The 27,641-nt window shown below is 49.6% G+C and overlaps 11 protein-coding genes across 11 annotated transcripts; 3 read left to right on the top strand and 8 right to left on the bottom strand.

Moving 5' to 3' along the window:
- Positions 1 to 497: 497 nt before the first annotated feature.
- On the top strand, positions 498 to 2,015 carry FSUBG_11207 (ubiquinone biosynthesis monooxygenase coq6; the record flags this gene model as incomplete). The annotated part of the gene is made up of 2 exons (XM_036675865.1): positions 498 to 672; positions 721 to 2,015. 2 exons carry the CDS (start codon positions 498 to 500, stop codon positions 2,013 to 2,015), a joined length of 1,470 nt encoding a protein of 489 aa, XP_036533282.1.
- Positions 2,016 to 2,276: 261 nt separating this feature from the next.
- On the bottom strand, positions 2,277 to 3,784 carry FSUBG_11208 (NADH-ubiquinone oxidoreductase 49 kDa subunit mitochondrial; the record flags this gene model as incomplete). The annotated part of the gene is made up of 3 exons (XM_036675866.1): positions 2,277 to 2,293; positions 2,345 to 3,086; positions 3,137 to 3,784. 3 exons carry the CDS (start codon positions 3,782 to 3,784, stop codon positions 2,277 to 2,279), a joined length of 1,407 nt encoding a protein of 468 aa, XP_036533283.1.
- Positions 3,785 to 4,602: 818 nt separating this feature from the next.
- FSUBG_11209 (n-acetyltransferase p20) lies at positions 4,603 to 5,220 on the bottom strand (the record flags this gene model as incomplete). Its single annotated transcript, XM_036675867.1, has 1 exon — positions 4,603 to 5,220. One exon carries the CDS (start codon positions 5,218 to 5,220, stop codon positions 4,603 to 4,605), a length of 618 nt encoding a protein of 205 aa, XP_036533284.1.
- Positions 5,221 to 6,608: 1,388 nt separating this feature from the next.
- On the bottom strand, positions 6,609 to 7,475 carry FSUBG_11210 (negative acting factor; the record flags this gene model as incomplete). The annotated part of the gene is made up of 1 exon (XM_036675869.1): positions 6,609 to 7,475. One exon carries the CDS (start codon positions 7,473 to 7,475, stop codon positions 6,609 to 6,611), a length of 867 nt encoding a protein of 288 aa, XP_036533285.1.
- A 74-nt stretch (positions 7,476 to 7,549) lies between these two features.
- On the bottom strand, positions 7,550 to 9,474 carry FSUBG_11211 (transcriptional regulatory; the record flags this gene model as incomplete). The annotated part of the gene is made up of 2 exons (XM_036675870.1): positions 7,550 to 8,053; positions 8,680 to 9,474. 2 exons carry the CDS (start codon positions 9,472 to 9,474, stop codon positions 7,550 to 7,552), a joined length of 1,299 nt encoding a protein of 432 aa, XP_036533286.1.
- A 3,613-nt stretch (positions 9,475 to 13,087) lies between these two features.
- On the bottom strand, positions 13,088 to 14,497 carry FSUBG_11212 (glycosyltransferase family 31; the record flags this gene model as incomplete). Its single annotated transcript, XM_036675871.1, has 2 exons — positions 13,088 to 13,897; positions 13,937 to 14,497. 2 exons carry the CDS (start codon positions 14,495 to 14,497, stop codon positions 13,088 to 13,090), a joined length of 1,371 nt encoding a protein of 456 aa, XP_036533287.1.
- A 985-nt stretch (positions 14,498 to 15,482) lies between these two features.
- Positions 15,483 to 17,348, bottom strand: FSUBG_11213 (ubiquitin carboxyl-terminal hydrolase 16; the record flags this gene model as incomplete). The annotated part of the gene is made up of 1 exon (XM_036675872.1): positions 15,483 to 17,348. The coding sequence occupies one exon, from the start codon at positions 17,346 to 17,348 to the stop codon at positions 15,483 to 15,485; it is 1,866 nt and encodes a 621-aa protein (XP_036533288.1).
- Positions 17,349 to 18,328: 980 nt separating this feature from the next.
- FSUBG_11214 (uncharacterized protein) lies at positions 18,329 to 19,327 on the bottom strand (the record flags this gene model as incomplete). Its single annotated transcript, XM_036675873.1, has 1 exon — positions 18,329 to 19,327. The coding sequence occupies one exon, from the start codon at positions 19,325 to 19,327 to the stop codon at positions 18,329 to 18,331; it is 999 nt and encodes a 332-aa protein (XP_036533289.1).
- Positions 19,328 to 19,812: 485 nt separating this feature from the next.
- Positions 19,813 to 20,973, top strand: FSUBG_11215 (uncharacterized protein; the record flags this gene model as incomplete). The annotated part of the gene is made up of 2 exons (XM_036675874.1): positions 19,813 to 19,839; positions 19,927 to 20,973. The coding sequence occupies 2 exons, from the start codon at positions 19,813 to 19,815 to the stop codon at positions 20,971 to 20,973; spliced, it is 1,074 nt and encodes a 357-aa protein (XP_036533290.1).
- Positions 20,974 to 21,830: 857 nt separating this feature from the next.
- On the bottom strand, positions 21,831 to 26,141 carry FSUBG_11216 (myosin heavy chain; the record flags this gene model as incomplete). Its single annotated transcript, XM_036675875.1, has 2 exons — positions 21,831 to 26,022; positions 26,074 to 26,141. The coding sequence occupies 2 exons, from the start codon at positions 26,139 to 26,141 to the stop codon at positions 21,831 to 21,833; spliced, it is 4,260 nt and encodes a 1,419-aa protein (XP_036533291.1).
- Positions 26,142 to 26,508: 367 nt separating this feature from the next.
- On the top strand, positions 26,509 to 27,306 carry FSUBG_11217 (uncharacterized protein; the record flags this gene model as incomplete). The annotated part of the gene is made up of 3 exons (XM_036675876.1): positions 26,509 to 26,668; positions 26,718 to 26,883; positions 26,934 to 27,306. The coding sequence occupies 3 exons, from the start codon at positions 26,509 to 26,511 to the stop codon at positions 27,304 to 27,306; spliced, it is 699 nt and encodes a 232-aa protein (XP_036533292.1).
- Positions 27,307 to 27,641: the final 335 nt, after the last annotated feature.

Consider the following 27,641-nt stretch of genomic DNA (forward strand, 5'->3'; position numbering starts at 1 on the left):
CTAATTTAATATTATTTCTTAATATAATATAAGATGCTAGGCTAGTATATATTAACCTTAACTAGGTAATTATACTAGTAAAAGAAGCTTATCCTGTAATGCCTTTTTATTCTGGATATATATATACTTTTAACTACTTAAAAAGAAAGAATTGCTAAATAATAGCTTTTTCTCTAGATACTGTGGTTTATATAAGGGCTTATAACCTATTAAAGGGGTAAGGGCTTAAAGAGGTGTGTGTATATTCTCTAGCTAGGATCCTGTAGTTAGGCTACATATGGGGCCTGAGGGCCTGAGGCACATATCTTAACACCTGTTATAGTACAGCCATGACTTCTGTCAGCCACATCATGCGCCACTTTTGTCCCGCGAGCTAACTAAGGTATCGAATGATTGAGGGACGATTTGTCGAAGATTTGTTGGAGCTCCAGAACACTTTGGAAAAGGGGTTGTGCTTGGCTCTTCGAATCTAGGGGATTAATTGATATCAGATACCCATGCTGGCTCGAAAATCTGTGCTGGGAAAGCCCGGCTTCGTCTGTCGGAGCTGCGTACGACAATATCAGTATCAGCTGCGCCGAGCTTCCACTTCCACTTCGATACAGGACAATATCTATGATGTTGTATGTGTTGGCGGTGGACCAGCAGGTCTGAGCTTACTGACAGCTATTCGTGAGTTTTTCTTGCCCGCTCAATCAGCAAATAACTAACAAACAGTAGGGGCGAATCCTCTAACGGCTGGTCTCCGAGTTGCCCTCATCGAAGCCCAGAACCTTGCCAAGACCAAGCCGTTCTCACTCCCTTTGACCCAATTCTCCAACCGATGCAGTTCTCTTACTCCTGCATCGGCTCAATACCTCGACAAAATCGGGGCATGGCGACATTTACAGCGTGAACGTGTGCAGGACTACCAGGAGATGCAGGTTTGGGATGGAGTGACAGGCGCCCGTATAGAGTTCGACTGGCCACCCAATACGACCGGGGACAAGACAATTGCCTACATGGCTGAAAATTTGAACTTGACATCCGGCCTGCTCAAGAGGTTGCAAGAACTCGGCGGAGTGGACGTCTTTGACAATACGAAAGTGGAGAGTATTGATCTGGGCAAGGAGACCGAAGAATTGGATCTGAGCGAATGGCCGGTCGTGCAGCTCTCGAGTGGCCAGTCACTGGCAGCCCGACTTCTTGTTGGCGCAGATGGGGCAAACAGTCCAGTACGCACATTCGCCGGTATCAACAGCCGCGGATGGGACTATGGTAGACACGGCGTTGTCGCAACGCTCGAGCTCGAAGGCGAGGGCTGGGGCGGCCAATTCAACAAGACTGCGTACCAGCGATTCTTGCCTACGGGCCCAGTTGCAATGCTCCCTATGCCTGGCAAATACGCTACATTGGTCTGGTCCACTACACCTGAGAAGGCCGCCTTGCTCAAGAGTCTGAGCCCCAAGGACTTTATCGCTATGGTCAACGCCGCCTTCCGCTTGAGCCCTGTCGACATTGGTTTCATGCACACACAGGAGAAGAACCAGGATGAGGAGCTATCTTGGCGCTTGCAGCACACACATGTTGATGCGGAGTCTCTTCCACAGACTGTTGTGGGAGTTCAGGAGGGGAGCATCGCATCTTTCCCTCTGAAGCTGCGCCATGCCGATACATACACTGGCGAACGCGTCGCGCTCGTAGGCGATGCGGCGCACACTATTCACCCCTTGGCTGGTCAAGGCTTGAACCAGGGTCAAGGGGATGCCCAGAGCCTAGCCAAAACCATTGAGTATGCTGTCTCTCATGGTCAGGACCTTGGCACTCAGCTGTCTCTCGAGCCCTACAACAGCGAGCGCTATGCCGCCAATCATGTCATTCTCAACGTTTGCGATAAGCTTCATAAACTCTACTCTGTCGAGAGTGGTCCTCTTGTGCCGCTTCGTTCGATTGGTCTTCGAGCTGTCAATGCTCTAGGCCCCCTGAAGAATTTCTTTATGGAGCAGGCTTCTGGGACTGGTACTAAGCTCTTGTAGACTTCTGTCTGGCTAGACAGGCCCAGCAAACCCTCTAACTCCCGAACATGTATTTATGTCTGTAACGCTAGAACTGTACATATCACACCCAAGAATAATGGAAATAAGATGATTCATTGCTATTTCAGAACATGCACCACCTCTACATAGCTTCTCGCTCGAGCACACGACGTTTGTGGGAGTGTTTACCGTGGTCTCCCTATCAGCTATGATTACAAACAAAACAAACCCATTCTAACCTTCTTTCTTTTCGAAAATGCTTTACCTATCGACCTCACCTACGATTTTATTAGCATAGTTTCTCAATAAACGAAAGTAAGCAAACTTACCGAACACCAGATCCATAGTACCAATAACCGCCACAGCATCGGCCAGCAAGTGACCCTTGGATACGTGATCGAAGCCACCCAAGTGAGCAAAACCAGGAGCGCGAATGTGGCATCGGTATGGTCGCTCGCTACCATCAGAAACGACGTACACGCCCATCTCACCCTTAGGAGCCTCGATGGCAGAGTAGGTCTCACCAGGAGGAACAGCGTAGCCCTTGGTGTAGAGCAAGAAGTGGTGAATAAGAGCCTCCATGTTCTCCTTCATGGCGGATCGAGGAGGAGGAGAGACCTTGTAGTCCTCAACACGGACGGGACCTGCGGGCATCTTGTTGAGGCACTGGTGAATAATGCGGAGAGACTGTCGGAACTCCTCCATTCGGCAGAGGTATCGGTCGTAGCAGTCACCGTTAGTTCCAACGGGAACGTCGAACTCAACCTGGTCGTAGGCATCATAGGGCTGGTTCTTTCGGACATCGAAAGGAACACCAGAACCTCGAAGCATCACGCCAGTGAAGGAAAGGTTCAGGGCCTCAGTGGCGGGAACAACACCAACACCCCTCAATCGCTCAATCCAGATACGGTTATCAGTCAACATCTCCTCGGTCTCGTCGATTCGGTCACCGAACTGGGTAGCCCACTGGTAAATATCGTCGAGAAGGCCAACGGGGATATCCTGATGAACTCCACCAGGTCGAACGTAGGCAGCGTGGAGGCGGGCACCGGAAACACGCTCATAGAATTCCTGGAACATGTCAATTGCTGATTTGCTTCAACCACTCATGTTTCACCTACCATGAGCTTCTCACGCTCTTCGAAACCCCACAGGAAAGGCGTCAAAGCACCAACATCCATCGCGTGTGAGAGAACAGACATCAGATGGTTCAGAATACGGGTGATCTCGCCAAACAGAGTTCGGATGAACTTTGCTCGCTCAGGGATTTCGACGTTGAGAAGCTTCTCAACAGCAAGAGAGAAACATTGCTCGTTGGTCATCATAGAGACGTAATCAAGTCGATCAAAGTACGGCAGAGCCTGGAGATATGTCTTGTACTCGATCAACTTCTCAGTACCTCGATGCAGTAGACCCACGTGGGGGTCGGCTCGGACGATCTCTTCACCATTGAGCTCGAGAATCAAACGCAACACGCCGTGGGCAGCGGGATGCTGAGGACCAAAGTTGACGGTATAATGTCGAACCTTTCGGTCCTGGACGGAGTTCTCGCGCGACTTTCGGGTACCGGCTTTTCGGGGCTTAGAGAGACCGTAGGCATCTTGGGCGGATGAGAAGTCTTCGTCAACGGGGACGAGTCTGGTGCCGACGGGCTCGACAGCGGCGGCGTACTTTCGCAAGCAGGTCGTCGAAAAAGGGCGGGCAGCAAATGTTGCTGGCCGCATGCACAGGCTCTTGGCGCCTCGGCTGGCGAGTCGGAGGGAAGCCATTGTGTGAAGAGCAGGGAGGGAACGGCCGTTAGTGAGACGAGATGTGTAGAGTCTCCCAAGAGGGCCTCTGGCTCGAGGTCAATGGCAGGTTGATGGAGGGGAATTCGCCTTCGTGATTGTGGCCGTCATCTCCCGCGGTCCGGGGATCTGTGTCGAAACCTGGGAGCTTTGGTCTTGGTGGTGGGTCGGACTATTATTCTTGCGGGGAACTGGCCAATCAGAAATCAATCATTACTCGTTGATTTTTCCTCACCGCGAGCAACATCTACGCCAATTGCATCACATCACTCGGCCGAGTTACTGTAGTTGAGAAGAGTCATTCTGCAATCTTGTACGGGCCTTTATCTTGTATGGTTCAAGACGTTTCGAAAACAAGTACCGAGATTTCGCATTCTTCTGATGAAATAAACTTTCACTTTTTGAATAACCCGAGCTTATCGCTGCAACTTCCCGCTAAGAATCAAAGCCGTCATCTACTCTTTAGGTCCAAGATGAGGAATTCTTGATTCGCCCCAGCTAATAATTTACTAATACAAGGCACTTTCTATCCATGAGTTAATCTTGACTGTAAGGCGAAGACTTAGTAAACTTGGTGACACATCCAGCAAGATGTGCTTAATAACCCCAAGGTGTTCATTGTACAATCTTGGAGCTATGAGTGAAGTTGATCTTGTTCCTCTGCATTTCTTTTATATCTCCGAGATGAAACTTCGCAATGGCAAGTTGAACTAGCGTCCTGATTGATATGATAAACGACTCTGCATTATAAGTATAATCTCTTCAGTGTCAGGTCTGCATCTTCCTTTGCTCCTGTTCAGCTATAGTTCGCTCCTCAACAGACCGAACAGAACCTCGTCTCGTATTTCCCCATTCTTGCAAACAGCACCTCTCCTGGTGCCTTCTTCAACGAGCCCAGACTTCCTTAGTACATTTTGGCTTGCTTTATTGCCCCCATTTGCACACGCCTCGATCCTGTTTAACTCAGGCCATGTTTCGAAACACCATCGTATGAGCGCCCTAGCAGCTTCAGTTGCGTAGCCTTTTCCCCAGGCTGTCTCAGCCAACCAATAGCCCATCTCCCACGTGCGGAAATAGACATCATTCTTGGCCATCATGCCTATAGTGCCTATAAAGACCGGTTCCGACGAAGGGTTCTCTGTCGTGTTGGCCTTGACAAAGATGCCACAGTGTTGACCAGCACCGTCAAAGTTGTTGGCTACGTTGTTGATAAAATACAATGCATCGGCCAGTGTGTAAGGGGATGGGAAGCCATCACGCAGGTTTCTTGAGATAGACTTATTGTCAGCGGCTTGAGACATGACTTCTGCGTCGGATGGATAGAATCGACGGAGGATGAGTCGCTGTGTTTCGAGTATTTTTGCTCCCGGCTCCTCGCATGTTGAGGAAGCTGCAGTTAACCTTCTTGTGCTGGCCATGGTGGAAGCTCCTCGAAGTCGATAGCAAGTTTGTTTGATCAGGTGGTGTTCTCGAAGGTGCAAGTGTTGGTGATGTTTCAAACAAGTACAGCAAGTCAGAAATAGTGTAACTTGGGATTATTCATCAGTCCAGAAAGTGAGAGGTTTCCAGCTTACGAGTTGGTATTTAAATCAAATGTACCTACCGGTATGACCACTACAGTGACTCACGACGGCGATGCCTCAAAAAGGGGGCTACCTTATTGTTGCCGTACTCGCCGATTTACAAAGGTCCCTACAGGCGGCTAGTGTCTTACAGGCAGCTGCATTAGATGCCGCCAGCAAGTGGAGGTTACATACGACAAGACAAACATAAATAGAAGTATATTCGAACGATAGCAAGACCCCCGGATTACTTTTGTACCATACCTACTTACCTACCTAGGTAGGTATCTATACTGGACAAGTTGTTGACCTTTTTCATACTACTTACCTAGATATGTAACGACAATAGTAAATCGCATCTATCGCTACCGTAGCTTATTCTATAATGCGGCTCGCTGTGCAAAACAACCCAGTAGTGGGTTACAAATGAGTAAAGTTGAACAGACGGTGACCATCTCAAGGCTCTTTCGTGTTTCTCCAATGGCAATTACATATTAACTAGTATTGTCAGAACCGGCTGGTTGATGTAATGAGTAATATTGAATTATTGTAACCATTATTATATGCCAAGCGCCATAACTTCTCCTAGTGAACAAGACAATGACCCATTTTGACAAGATCCCAGTATATACACCAAAAAGGGCTCTCGCATGGCGCTTTTCAACCAAGCTGAGCCTTATGCCCTCGCCGCACCAAGTTGAATGCTTTGTATCGAATGTCAAACCGGGCAGAACAGAGCATGCCACTATGGAAGATCGACGCTGGCGTTTTGGTATCCTTTGTTCCCAAAATGATCCACTCCGTGTCAGGTCTCTACCGTTCCCTTGATGCCGAAATCTATATCTCTTCTTCTCCCTCACTGCCGAGCCGCAGGAGCATTAAGGTATACATTTAGACCATAGGGGCCATTGTTTCTGCAAACGCCGCGACCAAGATCGAATGATGTAGGCCGTTATGAACAAAGGGGGAATAAAGAAAAAAGACAATGCCTCACTATCCCCGTGGGGGAGAAAACGCCAAAAACAGACCAAAACGAACAATAATAAACTTTTAATGAACCCCTCGCCATGCCCCAGAAGATGCAACGAACGACATCCCGCTTTGTAGTGATGAACAGTGCTTTTGTTAGGAAATGTGAAGAATGACCAAAAGGTCATATTGTGTTACTGACAAAGGAAATTATGGCTATGGCCGAATTGTAAATGATGGAATGCGGAACCAACAAAAACACCAACAAAATCATATCAAGGTCTCCGAGCAATATTGACACCAGGATTGACAAAGGCTCTGTATGCAATGTCGCATAGACGTCGGACGACGTTGGTTGTTCCACCTGTGACCTGAGACTCGTCGTAAATGAACTTGGATGCTACTGAGAGTCTGTTCTTGGGGTCACTCTCGTCGGCATGTTGAGGAGCAGCGTTACCGTAGGGAGAATCGAAGTGGGGAGCAAGTTCTCGAACAACTGCAATCGAGTAGAGAACATCGCGGTTCTCACGACCATCAAGTAGATAGCGCATTCTCGAAAGCATTTCCTCCCTAGACTTGGCGGCAGACGGACCAGTTGGATCCTCCCGCGTACGCACGAACTCAGCCAGGCTGTACCAGAAATCAAATTGTCGGGTTCGGTAACTATCAGGGTCTTGCATTGGCGGGCAGAGTGGGTTGACTGATAGATAGTCTCCACACAAAAGTGCCTCAACAACTCGGACACGGTTTTGGATCTCCTTGGCATCACCATCGTGCGGCAGCGTTGTGGTACTGACAGCAGAAGCTGCAGTGGGAGGGTCGTATGCTGCTCGCGCAAGCTCCCACACAAGGCGCGTCTCAAGGATACCAGAGTAGGCCATCTGTGTTTGATCGTTGACCTTTACAGCCTCCAAAGCCTTGAGAAAAGATGCCATCAAATCGACGAGGCGCTGGCTTTGAGGGAACGAAGGTGATCCATTTTCTGTAAAGTGATACCACCCAGATTCGAAGAAAGAGGCAAGCCCAGGTGCGTACATTTCATGATACACCTTGGTGATTTCATTGCGAATCCCCTCAGTGTGAGCAACGTTCTGGGACGGAGGAACTGTGCCCAGGAGATTGATAATTTCATCAATCTTCATTTTGTTGGCTGTCAGAAACGCGCGTAAGCAGATGTTCTCAACAGCAGCGCAGCAAACGACGAACAAGGGTGAAATCAATAGTAGGGGGCGCCACCTCTAAGATGTTGGTTGTTGTCAGCGAGAGGCCTTTGTTCAACCGCTCTAGAGCTTTCCGCGTTTGAGGTTGATGAAAATCCTTGAAGGGCTGGGTCGATTGCGGGCGGATACTCGTATGTCGACTCGGATTTGACAGGAGGAGATGCAACGTTGGAAAAACTCGAGTCGTAGCTAAGCGAGGTGATAGACGGGTTAGGGCTTGCTGTTGTCGCGTGAGCTGTTGCATACGAGCTTGGGAGCATAGATGGCTGGCTGCCGTATGAGTTTGTAGGTCGAGCGGTAAGGGCAGTATTGGGCGCTATCGACGAAGGGACAGTTGAAGGTACAGAGCTTGGAACTGTGGGAGGAGTCCTTTGGCTGGGCGCAGGTTGGATATTGGAAGATGATTGTCCACCCGCTTGTTGTCTGAAAATGGGGTCGTAACCGAGACACTCGCGCTTCGACTTTTTACAGTTGTTGCAAGTTGGGTGTGTTTCGTCGCACTGGGAGATGTTAGAGCTGTGTTGGGCGGGGTGCTATCTCCACCACAAAGTAGAGAGGGGGTTTGTGCAGCTGCCTAGGTAGGAGATGCACGGTAGCTGCGACCAATGACAAGCTGAGCAGAGCTCCCAAAACCTCGAGGAGCTTAGACTCCAAGGCAATCCATCCATTTACTGGAGCGCTCTGAGATTGGGATTGGGCGATTGCGATACAAGCAATTACTTGGGGAAATCTGGGGTGATGAGTGCTACGTGAACGTGAGTCTTGCTTGTTTCTGTGACCTCCTGGCAAACGAGCAAGTGTGCAAGAAGCTGCAAGCTTGATGCAGCACAGGGTTTTGGATAACCTGCTGTAAGCTCATCACCTGCGACACGTATCTGAAGCCCGCCTTCTTCCCAAGTCATCTTCTTGATTCGCCGCGTCCCATCTCGTGTTTCAAGGTCACGAGCTGCACAAGGGGAGATAAGTATGAAATCATAGCTCACCTTGATACGACGCTTTCTGCAAGTCAGACAGCCTGTTTTTGTCCGACGTTTAATCTCCTACAGGTCACAGTCAGCTTCAATCTCCAACCCCTTCGCTAGCTATGGCCTGCTGGAACGAGACCCCTGACCAAGCTTCAACACACCTTCTTCGGTCCCCTATGACCCAGAAGCCGCGGATCGTGAGGAATAGCATAACGAGCCATCGAATCGGGAAGACCGTAGCTTGCCATTGGCATGCCTTGGTGGCTATAGAATGGCACACCGCCTGGCGTGGGCGCCATATGCATGTTCATTGGCATGCCCTGCGGATTCGATACTGGAAGCCCATGTGGGTTTTCGATTGTCCTCATGCTAGGCAGCGGCATACTGACAGGCATAGGACTCGGTCTGTATGGCTCCGTTGCTTGACTCGTGACTACAGGATAAGGGGCATATTGGGCGGCTGATTGGCCTGCCGAGGACGCATAAGGCATCGAGGAGCCCGGATAGCTCACATGCTGACCATGAGGTAGTCCTGGATGCTGGTTGGACATTTCCGAGTTGGGCGTCGGTGTCGAAGCAGCCTCGGGGGCCCTGCTGTCGCCGTTCTGTTGAGGAACCGCGGGCGGAGCGGCAGAAGCAGCAGGAGCCGAGGCTGGCGTGAGTGTTGGCACGGAAGAAGAGACGGCGAATGAGTCGGATTCGGAGGATGCGGCGAGTGTAGAGGTGGGAACTGGAACGGTCGTCGAGGCGGTCGGGCGGTCCGCAGCCGTGAACGGCACTGAAGCAAGCTCGGTGATGGGTGGGAGTGTCGTCTCGGCAGCAGCAGTGTTGGAAGCTGGAGGAGCGGTGACAGATGTAACTATGGGAGCTAGAGAAGGAGACTTCGATGTTGGGGCAGAAATTGTAGGATTATTGGAAGAGTCACCGTGACTCTGCCCATGGTCTTCTTGAGCCATGTTGTTTTTTAATTAGAAATTTTTATGGAGCCTCAAAGCAAAGTCAGGAAGAAGGACAAGCGACCAGGGGGACGCGACCCTGGGTCACGGAGGAAGTCGAAGTGCTGGCACTGGGCAAGGAAGATCAAGAGGAGCCAAAGCCAGGGCGTGGCAGGGGGAGCAAAGGCGTGCAAGAGGGGCAGAACCCAGGACCAGGGGTCGCGACACGATGCGACGGCGATGCAACTGCCACTGAGAGCAAAGCAAGAGTCGCGATGATGGACGGGGCCAAGACCATCGACAGGTGACGCGCTGGAGGAGGAGGAGCAGCAGCGACAATAGCACAGCGAAGAGGAAGATCGCAAGACCCAGGGGTCCAAGAGGCGGGATCGGAAGCGAGGCTCAGAGGCTGAGCTCCAAGATCGGGGGCAAACGGGAAATAGAGTTGGCACGTCCTGTCCCTTCGTCGTCGTCAAGCATCGAAGATACCAGATACTGTACTGTACAATACTATACAACAGAATAACTGGATCGCCCCCTGCCCGGTTGCCGCGTGGTAGTGGTAGTGGTGGCAGTGGTGACCGTGGTGGTGGTGTTGGTGTTGGTGTTGGCCGCCGGGTCCCAGTAAATTGAAAAGTTCTAGTGGAGACGGGCCGGGCTTTGTAGGCCGATGCCCATACGGGATGATCGATACTCGACAAACAAGCGCCGCGCGAACTTGGTCCAGTGAGCGACCTGCTTTACTCTACTTGTAGAACTTATGCAACAGACGGACGGGTATGTAAACGAAATGGAGGCGAGGCATTTGCCCAGCAGAGCAGTTGGCGGAGGCAGAGGCAGATACAAAGGAGCCTCGCTTACTGAAAAGGCTGTTTGATGAGGTACTCAAGGTCGGATGCGAACGAACAAACAGTCGGCCTTCAAAGTTTGGAAAATTGGAGTTGATGGTTGTATCATTCCCATTTCAGGTCCTAGCATAACGCATCAATCGAGCAATCAGCTGAACGGAAGAATAGTAGCTCCAGCTAGAGCCTCTTTGGAGCTGGAAGCAGGTGCATTAGCGGCGCATCGCCCGTCGAACGACAGATCTTGGCCAATCTCAAGCTTCTTCAGAGCTTTGCCTTGTATAAACTTCACACAGACATGGTTACTCCATAATCTCAAATCTCATGGATATAGAAATATCACATACATATGCCCATCATCTCAAGTCGGCTACTACCTACTAACGAGAATTTCTTTTTCGCGTTTCTCCTTTACTCGCTTGACTAGACCCCTAGTATCCAGCAATTCTGGAAGCACTATAGAAGCTGTTACCATGCCCAAGCTCTGTGGAATACCTGACCCTGTTAATGAGGCGCAATACCGGACAAGGTATCCGTATAGCATGGATGATTAGGTTAGCTTGGCAGAGATTCCGCGAGGATTAGTTGGCTGTCTTTATACTCATATGTATTGTTATGCAATACATTTCAGTGAGGCTAGCCAGCATATAGCTGACCACCTGAGGAGAGTGCTAAGACCTGTTTGTTACGAGCAGCCATGACATTGTATTCTCTTCGGTCCGCCATATATCTTAAGAGGATCAAGTAAAATGCAAACATCGATTAAAGTTCAAGGCTTCGTCTGCACAGGCGCATGCAAGAGTTATGTCCGTGTACGGTACTCTGCATGTGGTGTGGCCTGGGCAATCCTGGCTTGAGTTCGATACAAGGCGGCAACTGGCTTGATTGTGTGCCACTCATGGCCTATCGGGTGCAAGGTTCTCGTCCCGTCGTAGACTCCAACGCTCAATACACCCCTATTCTCTGTGATGAGCATGAGCTCAAGTTGAAAAGTTCCGACTGAGATTAACGCTTGGGCTAGACCTGGATAGTCAATCTTCAGTGTAGGTCATCTGGGGCCTAGCTGTTGTTATCCATTTGTTGTCTCTTCTCTCCTTGTATAGATACCTACTAGGCAGCCAACCACTGCACTGATCTGCGTATCCGTATCTCATCCATCCCTCTATCGAACGCAGAAAGCTTCTCCAAAAATGTCAAAGTCGAACCCCCGCAAGCCACTGACCCCACAACACATCCCTAAGGCTAAGAGACTTGACTTTCCTTCCCAAGTCATTCTATAGGAGCCACTAATGTCAGGTACCAACCAGACGGTGCTCGCTGGCTCGAACCCAACCAGCAAGTGGAAGGAACCAAAGCTAACTGCCGTCCCTCCCTTACCTCTCTACCTTTCCCTTCTCTGTTTCCATTCGTTCGTTGTTCTTTGGGCTGAGTCATACAACATAATCTATCCACTCCGTGGTTCGAATTTGGATTTGCACTTGAATTCTTATTATCAAACTTCAAACCTAGCTACTCCGACCGACTCCGTACTCTGCAAGATTGCCTTTCGTCACAATCGTCATTTTTACCTAGAAAAAGTATCCTTTATTTCCTTTCGCCGGTCGTTTCTCACAAATAGGTACCCGCCGGGCTAGGTCACGGTGAATTGCAAATCTTGCTGTTGTCCGCACTCCCCAATCTTAACATATCCAATATCATCTCCCCCCTCTTCCAATTTCAGCAAATCCGAAACCCCTGCTCTCTGTGTCACTTCGTCTTGTTCCATCTCCAGGAGATAGTTACCAAACTGGGAGCCAGAAGCTTCAAAACAGGCGCCGCTCATGCATGCACCATAACACAACAAGACGAGTAGGTATCTTCAACCGTCAGTTTGTTCGGTCATGTTTTAGCTTTCTGGCCGTACCCGTACACGATATAGATGCCTACGTCCAACGGCAAGGTCCCGACGTAAGCGAGACGAGCCTCTCCACAGCTTCAAGCCATGGTTCGCTTATGAACCATCCACCCACATGGATCCCACCCAAGTGCAGCGGATCCTCCTCAGGCCTAGTCTATTCCTGCACTGTGCTCTACCTATAGGTACAAAGTCCCAACGGCAATGACAATCACCCACCAACCCACCCCTCCCTCCTCTCTGTAGAGCCTAGAGGCAAACATCCCGGCTGACAGACGACGACGGGAAGCAAGCGAGCGAAGGCCGTCAAGCAAGGGGGGGTTGAGGGAGGGTGTCTGGCCAACCGGCTTTTCTTTCCTGCGCATCTCAATATCTCGCCTTACTGGTCGCCTGCCTGCTCCCTCTCTCGCCTACCATTAGTTCCCGGATTCCTGGAACGCTGACCTTAAACTTGACCACTGCTTGCTGGCTCAGTCCTTAGCCCCTCCCCTCCCTACCTCCATGTGCAGAGGAGCTGTAGCGGTATCCACGGTCCAGTTTTTTCTCTCCACACCGGTTGTCAATACACAATAGCGGTCGGCTCTTGGGTCGCTAGTCCTCGGAGGCGTTCCAATGAGGCTTCTCTTGCTTTCTTCCTTACTCCGTCCACTGAGTGGAACAGATATTTGAGGCTAAAGGGGGCATCCAATGTGCATATGATACATGATATAGTACATGATATGATACATATTCGGCCGGGGAAAAGCCCCGAGCAATAGCATGGTACTGACAGACAACTCACGCCAATGACGAATCCTCAGAAACAGTTCGAATTTGAACAGCAAGCAGGATCTTAGGCTTAGCCAACACGAGCTCGTTTTCTCCTACTTGCGAGCAGAGGATGATGTCTCCTCATTTATCTGCAGCCTTTGAGTAATGGCTTCACCTCGGGCCAGTTTACGCCCGATGCCTTGCCTGTAGCGCCGTCCGCCCCCAGCAGTAGCCAAGGACTCGTGTGACATCTTTCAATCTCCATCTCATATGTCCATGCCAAGCAGCGTCGTCCACTATGTTCACATCGCTTCTGGCAAGCATTGGCACTCCTCACATCGCCCCATGAGCGGGTGTGCTCGTCCGGCTTGCCCACATGATCCGCTGTTAGCTCTGTTGGGCGGCTCTCAAGCGCCGACATAGCTGAGCCTCCAAACAACTGCCATACGTCGTGCCATAGCACTGGCTTGTCTATTTTTGCGAGTGTCTCCCCGACACGGCGCATCTCGCCGGGCTTCCGCAAGCCGTGGAATGAAAGTAGGGGCGAGCAGAAACGATCACCCCAGATGCGCGTGATGGAAGGAGGTTCACCATTGAAGTGATGATTATACGACTCTTCAATGTATATGCCTAGCTTCTGGAGTGTCGTCGCCACCAGTCGATCTCCCCACGTCTCGGTCATGGACTCGGTGTATGCTTCTTGCACGATGCCCGGGTGTTCGAACAAACGGCGCATCGCCTCTCCGGATATCAGGATTCCAGATCCTCCGTGCCCAAAACGCGCCTTGTAATCACCAACTGCGTTACCAATATACTGGGGCTTGCGGTAGTCAACGTGGCCCATGAGTAGCTCCAGAGATGATCGTATTAAGAAAGTGTCGTCATCTAAGATGATGTACCACTTTTTGCCCGGCAACTGATGATATATCATCTCCATGCCCATGATAAACTGCCTCTGTTAGTGGTGTGGAGAGAAGTTGTTGGAGAGACAAACTTTTAGCGCATCAAGCTCCCAGCCATAACTTTGCCCAATCTTCAGAGCTTCTTCTTCGTCTCCTGCTCGGAGCTTTGCCTGGAGACTTTTGTACTTTACCAGCCTGGGGTAATCATCCACCTTGCCTCTAATCTTGGTCTCCATAACTCTCTTGATAGCATCATGCACCGTCACGCCTATTAGCTTTGCGTCTGTCTGATTCACTGTTGTCCAATCTCCTACAACTAGGAAACTCTCGCCTTCTTTTCCTAAGAAATCCCCTGTTGCCTCAAAGGCAGCGAGCTGCTCAGGCACTCGGTGACGCGTTCCATACCCAGTTTTGATGAGGTAGCCCACTTCGTTCTTGAGATCTACGGCGTACCGTGGTGATTTCCATAACCAAGCGTCTCGGTTTGTTGCTGCGCCACGCAGAAAATTAAAGAAGCGCGAGATGTTGAAGACAAAAGCCAGGCGGATTGCTGAATCGTGGGGAAGGATAGAATAAATGATGAAGATAGAGATGAGGATAAGTATGAAGATGGACCGTATGCGACGTCTCGTGCGTCGAGAAATGACCACCATCGCGGCTGAGATGATTATGTTATATGAGAGGTAGAAAAGGCGTCTGAGTTATGAGATTTGTCTGGCAGCGCCTGATCTCAACAGGAACCAATGAAACGATTAAACAATTCCTTCTCGGGCTCAACATTCTAAGGTGGAAAGAAAGAAAGAAAGAAAGAAAAAAGATCTTGATTCAGGATATTAGGCTTCTCGTACGGGTTGAGGTATTCGCCCGTTGCTGCTTTTGGACCCAAGCGAAGGATTGACGATGCTGCTCCCTTGTCGCAAAGACCGCAGCTTGGTGGTCTATATCAGTCCCAGGGGACAATATCCTGAGTCTCTGATTATGCGAAACAGAGACTGTCTTACAAATAATAATGCTCTCTTGACAAACGAGAAAAATGCATAAAAGGAAGTGTAGACAGGGAACATGATCAACGAGGTTGGTGAAGTCGTCATCCCCAATCTGCTAGTTGTTGCATACTATGCTGACTCATTCATTGTAGACCTGTGATTGGCCACTAGACACTAAAGCAATATCGTTTTGGATACGATTGTAGATAGAATTGGGAGGTTAGAAACTTAGACGTAAGAGAATTATTCAGATATTGGCTGCAAATTGTACTTGGGCAGCATGCAGCACGAGGAACAAGCAATCTCCTACTCAAATATATTTGTCATCCGTTAAATTGTGTATTCACTACTGCCATAGATGAGAATGATAGCCCCCTATCTACCTTATCCATGACCTTCTTTCCTCATCAACTCCCATGTATCCAATGCTAGATATTTTTTTTAACACTGTTAAAATGCACCATGGAATCTAGCTGTATAGAGAATCCCGAAACTGTCTTGCTTGAAACGCCAAACCTATGCAAATAGTTGGGAGAGAAAGAAAAATACCGCCCCCCTCTCTATCAACTCTGTAAAGCGTAACAGAACTAGCCCATCAGAGTATCACACACCATTCTGCATCTTCACGCACTTGATAAACTTCATCAGCATCCTAAGCATCCTTATCGAGCTCGTAAAATAGCAGATACACCTCTCTCTGCATGCCCAAGACTTCGCTGGTCTTTGCTTCCTTGACCTTTTCGTCGTTGACACGCCACCATTTGTCTGTTGCTGACTTTCGTTTCCTAGATCGTTTTGCGACATTTGATGGCACAGACTTGGGTGGCGATGAACTGCTATTTGTTTGCTTGGGAGATGTAAGCTTGGAGAGAGCTGACTTTGTAGAGGCGGCCACAGAACGAAGACTGCTGGTTTCCGGATCCTTCTGTTTGCCAATTGCTGGTAAGCTCACCGACCCTCGTAGGTCTGAAGGGACACTCCTAGGTGGAACCGGTAGAGATTCTAGAGAAGGCGTTGAGTCACCAGACGAGCCTGAGAGGAGGTCAGGTGTAGAGATTGCCGGACTGTGCGTCGGTCTTCCTCCCATGATAGGGGTGCCTATGGGTGTCGGTGTTTTGCTAAAAGCTTCCGATGGTTGGAAGGTGTTCGGGTTTGAGAAGGGTGCGGCTACGTTTTGTCGTCGGAATGCTTCGTAATGGCCACTGTTGTGTCCGCCACGGTGAGTAACCAGCCCGAGCAGCTTATATCTCTTTTGATCCATCAAACCACCGAGAGGCAGCTGTTCGGGGAAGACCACCTTGGCCGAGTTCTTCTGTGTCATTTGGCCCACATCATAGATGGAGCGGGAGAGGTGAATAGCCAATATCTTTGGAAATATGGACATTCGGGTGGTCTTTGCGATCCTCCTCTTGGGCGCAAAACGAATATCGCCAAGCTCAACATCTTCGGGGGGATTCTCGGGATCTGTGTCAATGGCATGCTGGAGCTTATCAATGCTTTCCTGGGCTTGCGCCTTGAAAGTCTCCGACGTGGACTTGGCCATCTCGGCCTCTAAATCTGCCTTTGTCTGCATCAATCGACACATTTCACATTTGAAGTCATCAATGTACTCGGTTTTGAAGATGCCGTCAAAGCATGCATTCAACGTCGTGCCTGAAACCTGAGGCACAGCCAAAGTTATAGTGCAGAAGGTCTCTTCCCTGGGCTTAGTCTTGTAGCGACAGGTCTGGCACTCGAGATGCGACTCATACTTTCCTTCCATTGGGAAACCCTCTTCAATTTCTAGGGGCAATTGACCATTGTCCTGGGGAATCTCGGTTTCCTCGGATGGCTCGATGGCAGAGTCGTTGTCGCCATTAGTAGTGGGTTGCTGCTCTGGTGAGGATTCGTCGCCATCCTTACCATTGTCTTGACTATTCAGCGTGTTCTCGACACTCGGTGTACTTTGGGTAGGAAACAGGCCGCGTCTCCGCATGTGTAGTCTTGCTCGTTGTCCGCAGTGATACTCGTCCTTTAGGCGCTCAGCCACGATTTGGAGAAACTCTTGCGCATCTTGTTGTTGGCGGCTGATCCTTTGCTTGAACGCCGCCTCCAAAACCTTGACAAACTGGAACGGCGATATGGACTTCTTGTAGATGGGGCGCTCATTAAGCGCATCCAGCATCTCCTTCAGTCCCTGTGTGACTAGTCCTTCTTGCAGGCCCTGTAGCTTCCATTGGGCAATCTGCTTGCCCTCTGGCTGGACAAGACTAGCATATACTGCCGGATCTTCGATACGGCGGCGGTGCGTTTCGCGAATCAGATATATGCGCAACTCTCCTAAGCCGGCAAGAGCTTGGAGGACCGAGTTGATAAAGCAGTCATTGGCTTGGTTTCTCAAACCAACTATAGACTTTTTCTTGGAGCTCGTAGCGTCGTGATCGATGGAGAAGTTTGGTGCGAAAACATATATGAGCGCTGCGGCAGCGAGAGAGGCACCAGCAGCGTAGGACACTACCGAGGCCGACTTCTCGGGCATTTTCAACAGTGGCCGACAAAGGGTTCGGAAGGGTCGGGATTGAGAATCCGGGGGGAGAGGAACGATTTGGGATATGCTCGTGTCGGACAGGTCAAACGGTCAAACGGTCACGACAGGGTGTGGCTTGCGAGCATGTCTTTGTGTGGACGGCGATTTCGCGATAGAAGCTTTTTTCTTTCTTGGTCGGGACTTTATTAGCTCTCGGTGGTAGCGTGTAAGTTTTTGCCGCAGGGCGACATGACAGTGGAGGAACAAAATCTGGAGGTTTTTCGGATCGCGAGATTTCGAAAGAGCGCACGGAGAGCGAGTATGTAACAGAAACCGAAATGGTCTGTTCTCTTGGGCGTTTGTAGGAAAGCTTATGGAGAAACAATCCACATCCGCTAACTGCAGACTCAACGGCCGGGGGAAACACGGGGGATTTTTGGCGTTGCGATGGCGGGTTTTCTGGAAGAAAGCGAAGCCGGAGCATGCTCCACCTCAAAAATTTCTACCCCATTCGGGCAGGTGAACAGGGTAGACACCCCACTGAACATGCCCATAACCCCGCCTGGGGAGAGGCTAGACAGGGCATTGGGGCAGCTTTCGGTGGCATTTGGCTCTGAACCCCCAATCTTGTGAGCTGCTGACCACCAGTTTTGATACCGTTCAGGCTGTATAAGCTACCCGGGAGCCTCGCGTCACATGGAATTGATGGATGTTTGAGCTGTGTTTCCGATGCATCCGTAGGTGAGGACTTTGCGGGGGTTTGTGTTCAGCTGGATAAAATTGACCTGGAGTTAGATTAATTATCTGCCGAGCTGGAATATAGATTTTCTGAATGTTCTTCAATATGAGATGTGATCATTGGCTCAAGTGGTACAATTTTGACAGTCAATTCAAGATGAGGCTGATACATGAGAGCGAACGGAAACAAAGACTTACTATAACATCAATATCATTGATAATGGAGGAAAACCGGGTATCGAGGAACAAATACATCATGTAGCATCGGCTGCAGTCTCCTTAACAATTTCACCCTGCCAGTCCCATAGACTCCCGTTCAAGGCACCCCGCCTCACCCATGTCGTCACAAGCTCCTTGGGCATCTCATCGCCATAGAACGATGTTGGCACATCATACAGCTCAACTGTCATCCGTTCCTTGGGATCGAATTCCTTCCAACGCGATGTCTTGACGTCCCTCCACACAAAGGCAGCGTCTAAAAGGGTGATTTTGATATCCCGGTCTAAGCGTATGTCATCTCGTGGTAATTTGTGAAAATACTCCTCCTTGATGTTGGCTGCCTCGACATTCACTGGCCGAGCGAGGATGACATGCTCAAGCTTCTGCTGTGTTGCGATGTACCACCACAGCCAATGATTATCAAGTGGTGCCCCAAATATTGTGACTCGTTTGAGATCCGGCCATAGACCCCAGACGTCAGTAGGAGTATCTGGGAGGCTCAGTGCCGGGTAATCGCCAAGACAGACAAATTCCTCTAGTTTATCAAGCCGTTCAAACCCCTCGCGAAGAGTCCTCCTGACATTCAAGTGGTCATCCAGCGGATCCAAGCTCTGGAATGGCATGTGGACAATCAGCCGTCGAAGTGTACCGCATACTTCGCAGAATAGCTCCCGTACCCAAGCTGCTGTGGGTTGATCGTCCAACTTGTCTCGAAATGGGGCCAGATAGAGCGATGTGATGTTCCGCAGTGGCAGTATAGGCGGTGGTAGGCTTGGTACAGAGTGAGGAAGACAGAGCAACAGCTGCGCAAGGCGTCGACTAGTGTCAATGTAGAGGCATCGCTCTCGAAGCAGCCGAATAGCTAACTTGTATGTATCGCGCGAAACCAGTGCCAGGGAAAGTAATGTCTTTGTCGAAATATGTGACGCTGGGATTAATGCCAGTGGATTCGAAGGCAAGACAGCCTCTATGACATTATAGAGTAGTTCAGGAGGTAATGAGCGCTGCAAATCTTGGTGCGTCTCTAAAGACATGACTGCCGATTGATCAATGCGGTTGAACTGGTGTGTTGAACATGGGAACAAGTTACTTGCTGGACAGACTTACAATTCGGAGCTCAAGGTAACTTAATGGTTTACATGTACCTTATCTCTCATCATGACCCCAGATAAGCTCGACTTTACGAACACCAATCAGAAGCCGGCATCTACGACAACCTCACTTACACCCATCAAGTGCTTGACGCGACAGACTGAATCACAAGGTAGTTGGCCTGAACTGAGCCGTTGAACAGCTTCCCTTCTTCGATCACAGTGGCAACGATATAGATATAGTACGCGACACTGGCACAATTTCATGAACATGTGAACAGCCATGTATCAATCATATAGTGACCTTGCTCGGTTCTTGACCCAATATCAAACTCAAACCTTTCCCACCACCATCACTAGTCTCTTCCCCAGACCGAACTGGCACTTATCAAACTAATCTATCGACGAAATATCCTACAAACGCAATCATGAGTGCTCTGACTAACGCCCAAGATGTCCTCAGCGCACCACATTTACCTATACTCCCCAATGAAATCACCCTGAAAATCCTCATCGAGACCACCCAAAAGAGTGAATGCTAGATTCACTTACTCACTGAGGGTCTATCTGTCTGCGGTGATGAGTCCGGTGACTACTATACCGTCATCTACACTCGAGGTCAGCTGGATCGTGATGGGGTGTTTGGACAGGGGCAGATCGAAAGTATCCCCCTCCGGCACAAATGTATCTACGAAACACCTGTCGTCGACGGTGAGATCAACTTTATGACATCCGGAAACCTGATCTGGAAACAAGCTCTCGAAAAACATCGACTGCTACATCAACTTCATGTTTATGATAGATATCCCAATCCCGATCTTGTTGCGTCAATGCGAGCCCTCTGGAGTCGACACAACAACGGAAATCTGGATCTCGGAGCATTTCGCCGTGAGGCTGGAAATCTTCTTGTCCTCACCGGTAATCTCATGGACGATATTCCATTCTCTACCGAGGCGTATGGCGGAACTAACGGTCCTAACCGTAATGCACATACTAAGAAACTACACCCAAACGACGATCATCTCGCGTGCCAACGCAGAGGCCATATCATGATCCTAACTTCTCCCTGGGCATCAGAGGACGAAGAACTTGAGGAAATGAGAGAACATGAGTTTTATATCTCTCAAGTCTCTCACAACATGAATGCTGATATGCACATCGCATTCCATCACGTCTTGTTTCGCAGACGAGAAGCGGATCGCCTAGCTCTTCTTCAGCTGGACTGGTCTTTGATGACTGGCCTCCAGAGCCTTTGTCTTGATCTTTCAGGACCCTGGACCGATGGTCCCAACGAGGCACTCAAGTCCTTTTGTGTTCAGATGGGAATGCATCTGAAGCTCAAGACACTCGTTGTTCTTGGCCTTCCGGTGCGACAGGAATACTGTAAGTTGGGCAAGGACTTCTGGGCTAAAACCCTCGAGAACCAAGAGTATGTTCCAAGCACGGTCGTCAAAAGCCATTCCGAAGACAGTGACGAAAGTGACGATGATCCTGATGAAGAACTTGTCGGATTCCCAACATATATCTATTGGTTGAAGGAGTGTCTCCAGCCCGGCGGCCAGATACATTTTGTGACGCAGTATGCATAGAGACGGAGCCGTAATGGTCCTGGAGATTCCATCTTTTCCATCCAAGACGATGACACTCCAGCTGAGACCGCCAATGATGGTCTCTCGTATACATTTCGTATCCATTGCCCCGATCTCATCGTTTTCCCTATCAGGCTTTGTCGTCTACCCGTAGTCCCCAGATACCCCTGCCAAGAACACAGAGTCCTTGCGAAAACCCCCTTATCTATTTGATTTTGATTAGTTGAACAGACTTTAGTTGGCTAGGTAATTGCTTTTGTGCAGATAATTCGATAGAGCAAGACATATAGCCTTCTGAATACAAGAAAACTTCTGACCAGGGATCAGTGCCAAACAAGTAGTCTTTACCTATTCCTCCTTGTCGCTTAATATAGGGATTAGAAATTTTCTTGCCTCCCAGACACCTTCTGCCAATCCTAAATAAAACGTGAATATTATGTGACAGAGGCGTGAGTCTCTAATGTTGTCAATTGAAAGATATCACAGAAGGGAGTCATGGACTTTTCCTTCTCGTCTCATCCTGTAAACCGTAAACACGTCTCCGTTTCCCATCCTGGCTGTCTATTCGAAAAGCTCCTGAACTATATTCTCTTTCTTTACACATCTGCTCATGCACCAATCAAGTAATAACACCCATCCTTTCCCAGAGCAAAGACTTCTTAAACGCAAGAAGAGTTGGCCCTAGACGAGCACATACACGGCCACCGGACTTCAACTATTTTCTCCCTACACTCTCATAATTATAGTCAACACTCCACAGGGAATCCCAAACAACCGACTTTTTCGTCGGACTCTCAGCCGAATCCTCCCGTTGCACAGCTTTCCGAGGCTGCTAACTGGCCGTCAGCAACCCATCATCATGGTCCAAGAAGGGTGTCGACGTTTCGTACCTCGTCCGCTTTGGCGCTGCCGCCTTGGTTTGATGACTCGCCAGAAGGAGACTTGCTCGGACTCTCCGTTTGCTCGCTCTTTTGCCCTTCTGCCAGAGCTTTCTGTGCTAGGCTCGCATTGGCTGCTGTGAGAAGCCCCCCGTGCGTAGGGCTTGTGCCGGATGGTGTGTCGGTGGGATGCGCTCGGAGTGAGTTGGTCTCGCTAGCCAAAGCACTATTCTTCAACAAAGCCGTACCCCCAAGCTGAAACGGCAGGGCTTTCTTGGAACCCGTACTGCTACGCCTACTCTCAAGACTCTTGGATAAAGTCTTGTTAATACCTTCAATACTAGTGACGCTATCCCGACTCTTACCCTTTCCACCCGTAACGTGAGTGTGAATGTTGGCTGTCGCTTCTACGGTATTAGCCGCAACAGTTGACTTGCCCATTCCAGGCGTCGAAGGGGCGCCGGGTTTGTCTTCGAAAGCATCGATCAGATACCAGCGTAAACCATCCGACAACTGGAAGGGGTTATCGTTCTCCTCATCGTTGATCGAATCTGTCTCGCTGCTCGGCTGGAGACTCTTGGAAAGGTCGACGACACGCTCTTGGATCCGTGAGATACGGGCTACAAGCCATTCTCGGTGACGCAGGCGATGGGCATCTTGCTCGCGTAGGAAGTAATGTGGGAAGCCCACATTGAAAGCGGCCCACGCACCAGCTTGCTGATTGCGTGTGGGGAGAAACAAGGCCAGATCGCCCTCCTTAAAGTGCTTGAACGCGATCTTCTCGTGCGAATCCTTTTGCAAAAGGTGTGCCTTCTCCCTGTAGGATCGGGCTTCCCTCTGCCACTTACGAGCCATGTGCTCTACTTCCTTGATCCTGCGATAAACGGTCTCGGAGAAAAGCTCCATGTCAAAGTTGCCAATCTTGTTCATGAAGGCTTCGTATTTTTCATTTTCGGCCTGTAAGTCTGAGTTGTTAAGCCAGTATAGGAGTTCGAGATCAGCGCTATCACCCAAGACACGGCTCAGAGTTCCTGACTTGCGCATGGACGAACCAGGGTCAGAGGAGTCGTTGGGGTTCTGAGCATTTCTTTCGGATCGTGGAATCTTAGTAACGGTCATATCTCCATCTTTCCTGGTAATGGCAAATCCTACGCGCTCCAATAGGCGGCACATACGATCGTTTTGAGAGTAGAGGCGCTGTGTAAGATCCTTAGTCTTCTCGTCTCGGTGCTCATACTGGCTATTCAAGTTAGACATCTTGCCTTGCAGGGACTCCGCTTTCTCTTGGAACATGCGAAGCTCTTCCTCCAGACTACCGACGTGGGACTGTTTGGAGGCCACTTCTTCGGTTAAGGCCATGACCTTTTTCTCTTTTTCTTCCAGTCTTGTCTGCAGAGCTTCTGGCCCAGTTTCGCCATCACTGAGCTTGGCACGCAACCCAGTAAGTTGCTCTCTACCATCTGCGAGCTCTTGTTCAAGTGCAGTCACCTTCGCTTTCTCCTCAGCCAATTTCTCACGCAAATGGACCGCTTTCATTTCGCCTTCGGATAACTTAGTATCTTTCTCAGCAAGCTGTTCTCGGAGTTCCGCAATGGTTGCCGTAAAGTGTTCAACCTTGGTTTTCAGTATATCAATGTCTGCTTCCGAGTTGCGGGACTTTTCAACGAGTGTTCCGGCTTGGGTAAGTAGCAAATCTGAAAGATCTACAAAGTTGTCTGGGGCAGCAGCCTCGGGCAGCAGCTCAGTAAATAGTTTTTTCAGGGCCTGCCAATGATCACCTATCGTCTCCTCAGCAACACTCAATTTTCTCGAGACGTCCTGAGTTTCCTCTTGTGCAGATTGAACCTGTCTTTCAAGGGCCTCTTGTTGTTCTCTTTGGATGCGGGTTTCCTTGCGAAGGAACTCGACTTGCCCTTGCGCTTTGAGGGCGTCATCTTGTCGCTGCTTGTTGATTTGATCCAACTCGGCCTCTAGCTCCTCCACTCGTACAACATATCCGGCTTTCTCGTGCTGCCTTGATTCGTCGAACTGTTCGATTTCGTCTTCAGTATCCTCCAACCGTGCTCTGAGAGTCTTGATTTCGTTTTCTAGGTTCTTGCGCTCTTCGACGAATTCACGTTCGAGGGCCTCCATATTCTCGAGTAGATCTTGTTTGGTAGTGTTAACTTCCGCAATCTGACCTTTCAAGTCTTCATGCTGGCCCTTCAAGTCTTCGTGCTGACCTTTGATGTTCTCATGATGATCCGATTGCGCTGTGAGTTCTTGCTGGAGTCGACTAGACCGCTGTTTCTCTTCTCGCAGTTCGTTTTCTAGCTGAGTGATACGTCGCATCAAGGGGTCGATGCCGTCCGAAGAGCGTCTGCGGTCATCAAAGCGGCTCGATCTGATAGATGACCCAGAGTTGCCTCTCTCGCGCTGCTGGGGACCCTGAGGCTGGAATAGATTTCCAGGGCGGCTGGCTTGGCTCTGTCGATGAAGCAAATCCTCTAGACGGCGGACTCGGCTCTCGGCCGTCTTCAATTTGTTTTCTAATTTACCTTTATCCTCTTGGAGCGACTGTAGTAAATCATCATCGCCTCGAATCATGAGGCCACTTCTGCCGAGGGCCACTTCATGAATACTTCCGTTCTTGAATGCCTTAAGTCGTTTGGATTGCTGCTTTGTTGGATTGTCAAGCTCTTGTACGAGCTTCAAAACATCATCCAATACACTCTGATCAATAGGTTGCTCTTGCAACAACTGCACGAAATCTGTTAAGTCGTCTTTGGTCAAAGCTGGCCATGGTTTGTCTTCCCCAAGCAAATTGACCTCTAGGCCCATGACATTGGTGTCCAGATCTGGACCATACATGCTGCCAATCATTTTTTGCCACTTACGCCGTCGCTTGGACTCTTCATCCTGAAACAATGCCATCTCGTTCGCTAGAGTAGACGAGTCCGTCTTGACTTTATCAACCCATTCGCGCCGTCGAACTGCTTCCGAGACGAAAGCTGCGTACATATAAGGCAGCTGGTGAATGAGACGAAGATAATCAAATGTCGTCATGTCATCTACCGACTGATTCAATACGTTGATTTGACTTTTGACGTTGTTATGAAGAGATGTTATTTCCGTAACGTAACGCATGAATTTCGCTGAATCCGAAGCAACAGAATTCCGTGCGTCTGTTGCATAGTGAAGTAGCTCATCCATCTCTTTGACTCGCTTTTTCAGCGTTGGTACCAAGTGTTCGGTGTGCACTGAAGCCGTCTTGGAAGCTTGCGCTATATCTCGTTGCGTATCCCCATATCCTAGTGCTGCCCGGTAGTCGGAGTCCATCTGTTTCACTACAGCCTCGATATCTTCAAGAAGTTGCGCGGAAGCGGTGCTATGGCCAAGAGCAGATCGGCTCATGAGCTTCTCGAAGTCGGCAATCAGTGATTCCAAGCTTCTATACATCTGAGTTGCCGTGTTGTTGAGTTGATTGGCCTTGTCGCTGAACCTTCGATGAGCTGTCGGGGCAAGTTTTCCCGCCTTCTTTGCGGTATCGAGTTCGATGAGGTCTTCCAAAGTTGGGTGCGACCTCTTGGTCTCTTGTCGAGTCATAAACTTGACCATTAAAGGGGAGATCGGGGTATTTCTGGCAAGATCAAGATATTGCTCCCAATTTTGAACCAGATTCCCGTGCTCTTCCAGTGCAGGCGTTACCCATTTCTTTAGGTCGTTGTATTTGGGCTCTATGGTCTTGATGCTGATTTCGAGATTCGCAACAGCCGCGTCCAAGCACCTGATGATAACATCTGTCTCGTCGTACAGCGCAATAGTTGTTGTATTCATCTGCCCGCAGTCCTCAACCAGGTGCATAGCCCAATTTCGACGCTCCTTGTATAGCTCTTGCCATGATGATATTGACTGTACATCATCGATCGTGTTCGGCGCATTCGGGATGACGTACCGCTTCGGAGCCGGGACTGGGATGATGAGGTTCGCATTTCCTGGAGAACTTATCCGGATATCGTATATGAACATCTCTTTCTGGGCTATGGTCAGATACGGCTTATCTCTTGCTGAGTAACCAACCTCTGTATGTAGGCTTGTGGATTTGACGGTACGGCCTTGAGGGGTCAAGGCGACAATATGCTGTGGTGGAATCGAGGTTTTCCTGGAGACCCAGGCCTTTATATCATCGAGGCTACAGCCGAGTTAGTTGCCAACATCTCATTGTCATCTTGACAAGGCTTACATGGAGAACTGTGCGGTATCGACCTCCAGCCGCAGGCCCGTATGGGCTATCAACACCTGGAGAGCCATCCCGAGACATCTCCTGTTGGAAAAACTGCCGCAATGCGCGACCGACGGAAAAGAAGGGGGCACTTCAGTAGAGATATGGTTTCTGATCACCAGAGCTATAACGGGCACCTGGTGTTGAACGAGTTACAGTAATATCTTCGCGTGACGAAAGATCCACCGATTATCCATGGGCCATGAGAGCCTGGTCTTAGCGTGACGCCGTGACCGGTGCCTTGTGACGAGCAGCATCTAATTGGCGGGAACGCCACACCTACCTAGCCTCAAATTCAGCCACAACCAGTCACAAACTTGTCACCAAGGTCAACGCGTTGTGCAGAAAGGCAACAGGAACTCCAGTAGAAAAGCTATATCGAATCTCAGAATCACTATGGCAGACTCAAAGGACGTCCCGATGTTGGACGGGGATGAAGAAATGTCCCATCTTCCCATCTCAGAAGATGAAGCCAAGATCCTCGAACTATATGATCGAATTCAAGAGCTTCGACTTGAAATCGCTATCATAAACGCGCAGAAGTCACATCAGCCAGGTCTGTTTCTCACAGAGATAAGCTCGCAGTATATGCTTACGGTTCTTAGATGAAACTTCATCATTTACCGCCGGAGAAACAGAGAAAGCCCAATCAGAACTGATGGAGTCGAGAGCGCAGTATATCCTGAGAAATGAAGTAACAGAGGCTGTCATGACGGCGAACCCAATTCTCAGAGCCGTTCATGGCGGCCCAGAAGCAGCTCCCATTGAGCGGTCCGTGTATTTATTCGCATGCGTATGCGCTATCAACTAACATTCGCCAGTGAACTCTTGCCCTACATTGAGCGTAGAGACGATACCTCCATATCGGTTGCCACACAGGCCGCTGAAACGAACAAGATGCTAAGCGTATTGACAAATGTACAAAGTAATACGCTGCGCAAGTCTCGAGAGAACGTCACTTCAGCGGCTGAGATGCTTGAGTTGGCAGAACAAGTCAAGCTGAAGAAGAGAGTACCCCCGAACTCAAAGATGATGCGAGAGCAGGAGGAACTCGAGGCGAACGTCAAGGCAAGCAAACAGAGATGGAGAGTTATGAAAGGCGTAGCCAGCGGTATAATAGTTGGCAGTGGCATTGATTGGGTGCATGATGATGAACTACAAGATGTCGTACTTGATCCCGAGGAGGAGGAATGATGATTCTAGAGATAGTCAACTCTATTCATGCTCTAAAAAATCTCACTGCTTTTTCAAACGCTCTTCGCTTCAGGTGACAAGTTTCCTGAAGGTACTCCATGAATCGGCCACGCATCGAGGATATCGACCCTCGTCCCGTCCCGTCGGGAAAGAAAAGATACGTATCTACGTTGTTGGATCGGGACTCGTGAGATACCGTTCGTGGAGACAATGCGTGATCTGGCACCAGGAGAAGAGCTGGGAAATCTAATAAACGACACGACGGAGCCATAGTTCGCTACTAGCGATGCGCGATCACGGCTGTCCCTGTAACAACATGCAGGTGCCAGGTTTCA

This window comes from Fusarium subglutinans, assembly GCF_013396075.1.
Source record: "Fusarium subglutinans strain NRRL 66333 chromosome Unknown NRRL66333_c0000209, whole genome shotgun sequence".
NCBI classification, from domain to species: domain Eukaryota; kingdom Fungi; phylum Ascomycota; class Sordariomycetes; order Hypocreales; family Nectriaceae; genus Fusarium; species Fusarium subglutinans.